General features: G+C 34.5%; 2 protein-coding genes across 2 annotated transcripts; one reads left to right on the top strand and one right to left on the bottom strand.

Annotated features, from left to right (window-relative positions):
* Nucleotides 1-2,643: 2,643 nt before the first annotated feature.
* LOC110612319 (prostatic spermine-binding protein) lies at nt 2,644-4,826 on the bottom strand. Its single transcript, XM_021753073.2, has 2 exons — nt 4,215-4,826; nt 2,644-3,214 (listed from the first exon to the last, which is right to left on the bottom strand). Exons 1-2 carry the CDS (start codon nt 4,602-4,604, stop codon nt 2,966-2,968), a joined length of 639 nt encoding a protein of 212 aa, XP_021608765.1. The 5' UTR covers nt 4,605-4,826; the 3' UTR covers nt 2,644-2,965.
* Nucleotides 4,827-5,602: 776 nt separating this feature from the next.
* On the top strand, nt 5,603-10,040 carry LOC110612098 (nuclear poly(A) polymerase 3). The gene is made up of 10 exons (XM_021752760.2): nt 5,603-6,170; nt 6,316-6,393; nt 6,809-6,916; nt 7,218-7,280; nt 7,369-7,530; nt 7,786-7,899; nt 8,025-8,087; nt 8,210-8,515; nt 8,697-8,861; nt 9,140-10,040. The coding sequence occupies exons 1-10, from the start codon at nt 5,937-5,939 to the stop codon at nt 9,521-9,523; spliced, it is 1,677 nt and encodes a 558-aa protein (XP_021608452.1). The 5' UTR covers nt 5,603-5,936; the 3' UTR covers nt 9,524-10,040.
* The last annotated feature ends 1,702 nt before the right edge of the window (nt 10,041-11,742 follow it).

Below are 11,742 nucleotides of genomic sequence, written 5' to 3'. Positions count from 1 at the left end.
AGTCAAGGCAGTTCTGATAAGTTTGATGAGGAGATTGCAGTCCGAATAAATGATGATATTAAAAAAAGGTCAAGAAACACTAAACATAACGTTGTTACAGGTTTTCCTTCCTCACAACATGATGTCTCTAACAACACCCCTGCGAAAGTTAATTTGACAGACAACAGTAAAGCAGCTCATCATGTCAAAGGTCGGGATAACCGAAAGCAATGATCGTCCTGTGTTGAAACCGCCGAGGACTCAGCAATTCTTGGACAGTTAATGCATTGAAAGATTTGGTTACTAGTTACAAGCCAGACATTTTATTTTTGATGGAAATAAAAGCTCTTAGTTCTCGCATGAAATTTTTTCATAGTTTTTTACATTTTGATGGTTGCTTCTCAGTCAATAGACAAGGATTGTGAGGAGACCTTTCGTTAATGTGAAAGAGTCATGTGTCTATTTTTGTGGTTGGCTTTTTTTCAAATTTTATTGATTCGGTTGTTTCGGAATGTAATGTTCAATGGAGGTTTATTAGTTATTATAGGTTTTCAGAATCGCAACGACGACGTCAGTCTTGGAACTTTATTCGAACTTTATTTCGTATAAGCTCTCTTCTGTGGTTTTGTTTGGGAGATTTTAATATTTTATACTCGAGAGATGAGAAAAAATGATGAGCATTTTTGCCCAATTATCTTATGCAGGGGTTTTAGACAGACACTTGAGGAGTATTTTTACCAAAATATCTTATGCAGGGGTTTGATTTTGAATGATTGTAAATCTTTGGTAGACTCTAGAACTGATATTTCTGTTAGATGAGTTCGTCGTAATACTACTTTAACTGCTCATACTTTGGCTAGAGAATCTATTAGATATAATCGCCTCTCTGTTTGAGATGATATCTCTTTTTGTTTGATAAAATTTTATTAATATAATCAGTAGCTTCATTTTCAAAAAAAAAATCAATGTTAGGATTGCACTCACAAAATTAATCTGGCGGTAGATGTATATGAGTAAATCTGAGAGATCTCATATTCTACTCTCTTAATTCCCAATTTCTATTTAAACAAAAAAAAAAATGTTAAGATTATAGTTGAATAGAGTTGAGACTAGATCTATTTAACTTGTGTTATGAGATTTGAATTTGTTAAAACTTTTGTTGAATTGATATGAGTTTTAAATATATATTAAGCTTACAAACATTAGAAAAAAAAACATAAAATATTATAATTTATTAATAATCTATACTAAAACTAAATGCGAATTTTCAATTTCAAATGTATTTGTGCAAACATATCATTAAGAATTTCAAATTTAATTTGATTTAAATAGTATGAGTTTTTTAAAGTTTATATTTAATATAAGGTATTAAAATATCAGTACTAGATTTCATTTAATCCAATAATTTAATTTTAAATATAAATTTACATAAATTTAAATTAAAAATTAAATTAATTTCACTTGTGTCTTAATTATATTTAAGAGTTATCTAAATTAAATATCATATTAAATTTAAAGTTATTTTTTTAAAAAGCAAAGCTACTCATTGTATTATAAGATTTGGTAAAATCAACAACTTAACCTATACTTTTTTAATGAAAAATAATAACTTATAGCATTTATGTTTTTAATACAATGTTATTTTATTAAAATTCACACTTAACTATAATAATTTAATAATTTAAGTTCTATTTTTATAATAATTTAAGTTATTTAAATTTAATATTTATAATAATTTAATTTTTTATAATTTTAATATGACATTTGTAATAATTTAATTTGATTTATGATGAACTAATTGTAAGTTAAAAAAAATAATATTTTCAATAAAAGTAAAAGAATTGTTTTCTTAATATAATAAAGAATTCAGAATTAAATTATTTATTATTAAAAAAATATATAAATTGTAAATTTTACTAAATCTTATAGTTGCAAATTACCTACTCAATTCATCAAATTAGTTGAATTACTTGATTCAATTTTAGTCAAATTATTTTTAATTGCTAACTAAACTTCCTATAACAATAGACATGATTAATGGTCAGGGCTTTTGATTGATTTTAATTTAAGAGTAATGACTAATTGAAATCGAATTTAAGAGATTATTCAGGGGTTAATCAATTATAACCAAATTTAATAATTGAATTTTGGAACAACAATTAAAATTTTTAGTTTTGTTTATGGACGAGAAAAAATATTTAAAAATGAAATGGATTAAATGTAATAAATTAATTTTTCATATAAATTTGAATTTAATTTAATCGAATTTAATTTTAATTTTTACATGGACTGTAAACCGCTCGGTGGGCATGAATCCCGATTAGGTGAGAAAGAGGAAAATGTCGTGTCGGCAAAGTTTGGGAAAGCGCGTTGGGGTCACCGACAATAACAAGTTCCTGTTATTAATTATTGCACAAAATGGATCACTGCCGGAGCGGAGGGGAGTGGGGACCACCCAAATTTATGCCCTCGGCCTGCTGGCTGTCCTCCAAATCACAATTTTAGCCCAAGCCCTCCAAAACTTCCAGCTGGGCCTCCGCATAAAATAGGCTTTACAGCGTTGAACCCAAACATCTCCATCTCTCTTTTGATAATCCACCAAAACATTCATCAATCCACAGATTCAATATGAAAAGTTTAAAAGGAGAGGGAAGGCACAAACAATGAAACCTGCAACTGCAATCGACCCTAAAGATTTTGGAGTATTCAAAGGCTACAGATCATAACTTACAAAAAACAATGTCTAAAACCAACAGTTTTAAATAGTTATTCAAACCCACCCACTCCCACAGAACTATGCATTACCAAATTAAACATATAATCCTAAAAGTACTACCAATTGATGATACAGGATTCAAAACATGTAAATACCAAAACCATCCCTATCCTTCTTCTTTCTACAAAGATGACATGGTTCAAGATTGGGGGATAAAGAGATTGACCCATACTTTAATGGTCAGTCCTCATTCCAAGATGGGCCCCAGCCCTATCTCTTGGATGGTCTCTCATCATCCTCTCCACCATCACCATCATCATCTGAGTCATCTGAGTCATCTTTATCTGATCTCTTCCTCTTCAATAGAGCCTCAACCTTCCCAGCACCCTCATCATCATCATCTTCATCTTCCTCATCAGCATCTTCATCTTCACCATTCTCTTCTGGTTCAAAATCACTGGCATCCTCCTCGTCTTCAGCGCGACCTACTGGTTGAACCAGGTATTCCGTTCCCATATCCTGTATTTAATACATAAAAAGGACATGAAGAAGCAGAACAGAATCAAGGTGGATCAGATGCAAATTACATGGGCTATAACAGGTGTAAGCAGTGGCACTACTGGATCTCGAACAAACAATAACTGATACAAGAGCAAACATTTGGTAATTTCATTGATAAATCAAATGCCACGTTTCGTGAATGAAAGAGCTTCTATAATGATATTGCCATCTCTACATGCATGTTGCTTAAAAGGATAAAGTAGTTGCAACCACTAGATAGTCCTGAATAATATTCTAGATTAAGTATAAGATTAAACTGCACATCTCAAGCACTAATATGCCAACACAAGCCATTTATAGCAACTAAAGCTGAGGATACAGTCATAATAGCAAATAAGAAATAATTACTGGTTCTAATCAATATCCCTAGAAAAATTTATCCCCAAATCCAGTAATGAAAAAAGATTCTCTAGTAAAAACATTATTACTTTACGGTGATTGGATAATTTTGGCAGTACAGATAAAAAGCTCAGCAGCTTGAAATAGCTTTAATATAAAAGTTACGCGGAAGAAAATGTAAAGAACTAGCTTGAACATCACGGCAGCCTTGACAAACAACTTCCCAATTGCACCCAGGTTAAAACTCGATATTCAAGAACAATTTCCCAAATACATAATATTATTTGCAAATATCCTAAACCATCACCCACCACCCCCCCGGGTCTCTTCCTCCCGAGAAAAAAAAAAAAAAAAAGAGCATAAAGCATACAAGTCAAAATCGTAACTTTAAGGTTCAAGCCGCTTTTGAAATATAATAAAATCTGCTGTTTAAGTTTATTTAGACAATAAGAACACATAATGAAAACATATATATACAGATCTGAGAATAGAAGTGACGGATTCCAAAACAGGTTCGTTTATCAAACAACAAGCAAACTCTTGAGGAAAATTAACTGGCTTTCACATAACTAGGAATGAAGTATATGCGGAAAATTGTATAAATTTGGATATATATTACCTCTTCTTCACCGTCTTCATCCTCGTCATCGTTTTCCTCGTCGTCGTCGTCGTCGTCGTCATCGTCGTCGCCGCCTTCACCATCGTCATCTTCATCGTCATCCTCGTCCTCGTCGTCCTCGTCGTCATCCGCCGACTGAACCGGTGGCCCTCTGGAGGATTGTAAGACCTGAACCTCGTCGTCTTCGTCGTCCTCGCCCCCCTCATCATCTTCTTCGTCGTCTTCGTCGTCGTCATCTTCGTCACCGTCGTCGTCCTCGTCGCCATCTTCTTCTTCCTCTTCCTCTTTAGATTCTACACCTTCCTCTGTTTCACAGTCGTCGTCTGTTTTTTCTGCACTGAAAACTCTAATTTCCTTCTCCTCTTCGAAAATTTCTCCTTCTTGCTCCATGATTTTGATGTTCAAAGGCAAAACAAAGTCAAAGGGAAGTATAGAAACTTTCTCGAGAAAATATATTTTTCCAGGAAAAGAAATTGAAGTCAGAAATTGGAGAGGAAGAAAGAAGGGAAGAGAGGAGCTTCTTCGTTCGTTGTACCAGTAGCTCTGCAACTTGATCTGAGCCGTTGAAAAGAGGAATCATGCGGATTGATGACGTGGAATTCGATCGGACGGTAGAAGTGAGAGAATATGCATTTTTAAAGAGATAGGGTCATTGCGGCGCCTCAATACACGTTTTCTGGAGTCAGGTGGTTGTCACGTGCAAGACAGCTGTTGAAGGAGCACCTAGGGTTAGGGTTAGGGTTTTTATTTTCTGGAAATTCGAACGGACCGCTAGGAGGCCCACTCTTCCTAATCTCAAAGACAGTCCAGTCCGAGTATGCAGGACTCAATTGTTGGGTTTGGTTTGAATGTTTTGATTTTCTATGCAGGTCGGGCCGAAATAAAAACTACCTAGACTACAGCCCGTTTAGCATTGGAGTTACGGGTGTGGAACACTTTCCAGAAAATTATTATTTTGAATATTGTTAAAATATTATTGTGTTGTTTTTGCTTATAATTAAAATTATTAAATTTAATTTTAAAATAATTTCTAAAATTGATAAATCAATAACATATTTATATTTAAAACATGATAAACATAAATACATATATATTTAATATGAAAAATTAAAGACTATCTTTAACAATGTCTTATTTTTATACTTAAAACAATAGTATCCATATGTTAAGTTCATAATACTCCTATAAGCGAATATATTAAAAATATAAATATTTACTTTCTATTTTTTATCCTTTCAATTTGTTTTATTTATCTATTACAGTATGGAAAATGGGTGTAGGCAACAATTTTTTTTTTAAATTTTTGCATTTCAAAAACATTTTTTTTAAGTTGTGAAATAAACTTAAAGTAACCTTAAAAAAAAAAAAAAAGAAACGAGCTAAAAGTACGGAGGAGTAGATGTAGGTAAAGTACTAAGTTTTTAAATTAATATTTATTTTTTATTGTGGATTTTTATATATGTATATTTATTTATTTAATAAATCTAAAATCTATTATGCTCTATCGATACGATTGTGCCACGTGGATAGTTTCATGAAAGCCCCTCCATACATTAAATTTTCTCCACTCTGTGTGCATACTCGTCGCAGTTTCAAAACTGCAAAAGAAGGCTCAACTGACTCAGAATCCCATTTTCCTTTTCCAAATCCTCTTCCTTGATCAGAAACACCAGAATCTCGTCTATTGAACTCTCGCATGTTCCAACGGCTTTTGGTGTGTGCATGGAAGCAAATGCATACCAAAGCCGCAAAAACGTCGTCGTCCTTCTCGTGCCTCCTCGCTATCATCTCCTTCCTCCTCCACCTGTGAACCCCTTACTTGGTTTCATTGACCCTAGTTTTCACGGTCAGGTTCTATTTCCTTGCAATCTTCCACTACCATCATCTTTTGCATTCGGTTTAGGTCCTTCATTCTTGATTCCAATGGAGGAGGAAAGTTCTTTATCGCTTCTTAAGGTGAAGAAATTTATTAATAATGGAGTTTTTTTTACTTTCTTTTTTCTTTTTTAACTACTACCTAGTCTTCTTGTAATCCGTTTTCATGGTTATCTAACAATTCTTGGACAATGTGGTTGATCTTTAGTTGGTTTTTAATGTTTAGTTCATGGGTAATGAGGGATTGTTGCCGACTCTGAAAGAGGAAGAGAAGAGGAAAAATGTTATTTCAAAGCTCAAGAAGGTAAATCTTGGGGTTCATTTGTATTATTTCTTTCTTCCTTCCTTATAGAGAATTTTACCATCCTTGTTTCATATTGTCTATTCGGTATGAAAAGTGGTTTTCAAGCAGAGCATTGTATTGATGAATGTTTCTCATCGGAATCGTTATTTTGAGTGGAAATTTATCAGTTAATTATCTTATATTTGGAACTAATTCTAAGTAATTTCTCATCTTAAGACCTAGACATCTATTTTCAAGTGTACAAATATTGGGATTTATATAATTGCTTTCTTTCTTGTAGAAAAGTTTACCATCCTTTGTTCAGACTGCCTATTCAATAGAAAAAGATTGTTTTAACTGGAGCATTGTAATAATGAATGTTTATCTGTGAAGTGATTTGCCATCTTAAGACTTAATATGGTTTATGATGTCGCAGTTGGTGGTGGCATGGGCCAAGAAGGTTGCCTGGCAGCGTCGGCTTCCTAGAGAAAAGATTGCTGCAACATGTGCCACAATATTAACATATGGGTCCTATGGTCTGGGCGTAAGTCTTTCTAAATTCTAATAAAAAACCTTCTAGCTCTGTTTCAATATTAATATATTGTTCATTGACGAACCTTTTGCATTTCTTTTTTTCCCCTAAATTTTGGTTTAGTATATCACTACTTTTATGGTATGTATCAAAATTATTTTTCATGTTCCTTTCCAGTTTCTATTATACCGGTGTCAACAGCATTTGAAAAGTTAAGTTGAAGGCCTTTTTCCACTCCCGGAGGCATTAGAACTTGGAAAATTTGTAGACTAATATGATTGTTGTTTACTGATGTTTTTCTCTTTTCACTTAGGTTCATGGCCCAGAGTCTGATATTGATGCTTTATGTGTTGGTCCTTTCTTTGCCACCATGGATGTAAGTTCTTCTATTGTGCCATATTTAGTTTCATCACAAGGATCAAACCATGGTTTTGTCTTTATTTAATTAATTGTAAACTGTGCAGGAGGACTTTTTCATTGTTCTACGAAACATGCTTAAAAGCAGACCGGAAGTATCAGATATTCATTGTGTGAAGGATGCAAAAGTTCCTTTGATGCGGTTCAAATTTGATGGTATCTCAGTTGATCTACCATATGCTCAGCTTAAATTATTAGTTGTTCCTGATGTAAGTATAACACCCTATGATTGATATTATTGTGGAATTTTTAATATAATGTTTACAGCTGTTTTCTGTACTAAAGATCTTATAATAATTTAATTGCTGTATCTGATTTTTTTTTTCTCTTCCAGATACTTGGTTTCCTTGGTTGCAATAATATGTTTAAGAGTTACCTATATATCATTACTGTCATGTTCAGTTTTTTTTTTCCCTCCTCTGTCGATTATGTAAATTATTGAATGTCAAATCTATGAACTGCAGAACGTGGATGTACTTAATCCATTATTTCTGAGAAATATTGACGAAACCAGTTGGAAGAGTTTATCTGGAGTACGTGCAAATCAACGGATTCTTCAACTTATACCAAACCTAGAGGTAGAAAATTACTCTCTTTTTTCACACAAGTTGTTGTTTTCCTCAAGGAAACGCCAATGGGTCATTAGCCTGGTGGAGTTTCAGTTTTTGCATATCTCACATGTTTTTTCACTTACTTATTTCAGAATTTCCAATCAATGCTGCGATATGTTAAACTGTGGGGAAAGAGGCGGGGAGTGTATGGTAATGTATGTAATTAGTAATTGCAGTCATTTTCCAATGCATGCTTTTTTCCTGCTTCAGTTGGCCTTTATGAGAAGCTTTTTTTTTTTGGCTGAAGTTATGAATTTATGTAAGCATTATGTTGCAGCTAAATGGGTTTCTGGGAGGCGTTCATTTGGCAATATTAGCGGCCTATGTTTGTCAAAATCATCCAAATGCCAGTGTCAGCATTCTCATATCAAGCTTCTTCAGTACTTTTGCTACTTGGCCTTGGCCTACACCTGTGGTGCTGCAAGATGGAACTCCATCAACAGCTGGAGCTGTGATTGAGACACGGTCCTTCATGCCCATTCGTTTGCCATGTAGTCCACATGAGTATTGCCACTCCAATATCACTAAGAGCACATTCTACAAGATCAGAGCAGAGTTTCTCAGAGGGCATGTTTCAACGAAGGTATGTCTGCTTCTTGTTGATTTAACCAAGGTTGATTGATTGTATTTGACTCTCTACAGCTTCTTTAGTTCTTTGCCTACTCGATTCCATTGCTGGGAGTACCTTAATGAAATTGTTATGGAAATTTTAGTTAAATAATTATTCGAAAATACAGTTCCTTAATCTGTTTTCCTGATTGCAGGGTATTCTGAATCCAGATTTCAATTGGAATAGCATTTTAGAGCCTTTTGCCTATTCAAAGAAGTATACCCGATTTGTCAAAATTTACCTTTCAGCTTCTGATCAAGATGAGCTGGGAGACTGGGTGGGTTGGGTGAAGTCTCGTTTTCGCTGTCTGCTTCTCAAGGTAATTGACTTATTTCATTCCATGTTTATCCCAGAACTGTTGGCATACTGCATAACTATGTTCAAAATGCTTCCATAGTTTTAAATTCTCCTTGGAATCATGCAAATTGTGAGATTCACTTTGAGAACAGATATTATTTGTTCTTGATATTCTTAGACTGATGATTCTACATTAATATTGCTAAAGGGAAATGTTACTTTTCACTTACTGTTTTTCTTCATGGTTCTTCATTTTTGGCTTCTTATCGTTTTGCAACACTGATCTTCTGTTTGTTGCAGCTTGAAGGGCTACAGGGCTTTTGTGACCCCAACCCCACGGAATATGTTGACATGGATGTATCAGAACCAAATGTGGTCTTCTACTGGGGCCTGAATCCCTCTAAGAGTAGTTTTATGAACATAGAATTGGTCGAGGAGGATTTCCTCGGCAATATATATAGCGGCTACCATGGTATTCCTAGAAAGATAGAACTGTCAATTGTGCAAGCTTCTGAACTGCCCAACAATGCTGAGTTCAATAGTGGAAATGCAAAGAAAACGAAAGCATGTTGGAAGATTGTGAATGACCGAAGGATCCCAGCATACTCGCGGTATCTGCCAGACTACTTTGTCGGGTATGTGGCAACTAATGGAGACACCAGACTTCCAACTTCTGGAGCTTAAAATGATTCAACGTGTTCTTTTTTGTTATGGTGCTAAGTTTGTTTTTGCTGTTCTGCCTTGTGCGCTTGTGAGTTTCTGCATTACACTGCTTGCAATTGCATCAAAAGAATTTACAAGAAATGTGGATAGGATGTGTGTTTGAATACGCGTTAAAGATCCCGACACATCCCGACACATGGGGCAGAGAAGAACAGAGCAGTAGGCCAATTAAAAAGGTTTTAAATAGGGGAGAGGCAGAGGAGAAAACAGGGGTAATCGGCAATTATTGGTCAAGTAAATCCAAACGATTTTAATAAACTTGGATAATATTTGTCTCAATTGCATCATGAGAATTATGCTTTATCTAGGGATACAATCTTGACAACTTTTGTAAGGATCTCAATGAATCAAAACTTGGCTGTCACTTGCAACAGATAACTCACACTTTGATTAGAATATGTAAATTGGGTTTCTCTGATGAGCACTCTGTAGATTTGATTATTTAATTTTAAAAATAATTGATTAGTTTTTATCTTAAGAGTGATTTTTTTTTTTACCGTTAAATTTCTCAAAATTTAATTTGAGTTAGGGTTCTATCTATGTCTCTAACCCTAAAATCATTATTAAATTTGTGATCGCTATAATTTACAAGAAGCTAATCCAATAACTTATTGAATTTACATATATGATTATAAAATTCTGATAATTTTTTTTAATAACAAATTATTGGGAAGTAAAAGGTAAAAATCAATTTATAAATTATTAGAGTTAGGGTTCGATGCCTCTGACCCTAAAATCATTATTAAATTTGTGATCGCCATAATCTATAAGAACCTAATAGAGTAACGATTATTTGAATTAAATATCTCATTATAAAATTTAGATAAGGTTTTTTTTAAACAAAAAAAAATTATTAGGGATTAAGAGGTTAAATAGACTTAAGGGCATGCATTGAGAAAAAACATATATGAATAATGTTTTTGTTCATAAAAATTTCTCTTAACAAATAAGAAAGGAATCCATACATGAGATGAGTTGCCAAGCAATTACACAGGCAATAAAGACAAAGATGCATTTATAATTTATTACCTTTGAAGCTAAGAGCATCCAAGAATCCATGATATCCACTTGGCTCAATCTCATCCTCTCCTCTTTCCCTACCAATATGATTAGGGATGTCAGGCGGGCGGATTTTTACGGGTACCCGATTCGCCCAAACCCTATTAGAATGGATTTGGATTTTTACAAAACGGATTTGGGCGGATTCGGGTTTGAAAAATTTTACCTGTCTCGGATTCGGGTAGGGTTCGGAATTAGACTATCGGATACCCGATTAGTATATAACAAAACTAACTCTAATCCTAACCCTGATCCATAATTCCTTTTTTTTCATTTTCACTACCCTCTCTCCGTCTCGCCTCTCTCCCTGCTTTCCTTCCTATAATTCCCAATTCCCAATCGGCCTCTCTCCTCCACTTCACTAACGCCCAATCAGATATCACCTTCTCCTCTCTTCTTCATCCGCCCGTCCGCCAGTCACCGTAGTAATGCAGGAGCTCACTGTTCTTCCCCGCCAGTCATTTGTTTATACTGCGGTATTAACGATTCTTCTCCTCCTATAAACGACTCAGCTCCTTTCCCTACCTCGGTGAATCGGAATCGAGTTTAATTTTCAGGTATTGGAATTCATTGAATTGGGATATTTTGTTCGTGTTAGGGTTTTGTGATCTTTTTCTCCCTCAGTCATCAATATCTCCTCTCTCCAGTCGGTAACATCTCCCACAGTCCCGCCTCTCTCCCCCGTTTCACTGACGAGTGCCGGCAGCCCAATCGACAACGGCGATGTCTCCTTTCTCTCCCCAGTCGACGATAAATCTTCTCTCTCCCGATATCTCCTTCTCTCTCTCCAGTGGCCACATCTCCCACTTCTCAGTCGGAGACAACTCTTCCCTCTCCCCGCCTCTCCACAATCGGCGTCGGCGACATCTCCTTTGGCTGGAATAGGTTTGCAATCAAATTTTTTGATAATCAGATCTTTTATATCCATATTGTTAAAGAATTTTTAGTTGCTATTAAAGAATTTTAGAATTTATGAACTATTAATTTGATTATTTGGATATTTACTATTTGATTATTGCTCTCCAATATTTCTACTGCTGGGTATGTCTCTAATATTTCTACTGCTGGGTTGTGCATATCTTAGGAATAGTTTTAGTTGAATAGATAATTGAGTTTGATAT

This window comes from Manihot esculenta, chromosome 3, assembly GCF_001659605.2.
Source record: "Manihot esculenta cultivar AM560-2 chromosome 3, M.esculenta_v8, whole genome shotgun sequence".
NCBI lineage: Eukaryota > Viridiplantae > Streptophyta > Magnoliopsida > Malpighiales > Euphorbiaceae > Manihot > Manihot esculenta.
Note: the sequence above shows the minus strand (reverse complement) of the source record. Positions and strands in the feature narration are given on the sequence as shown.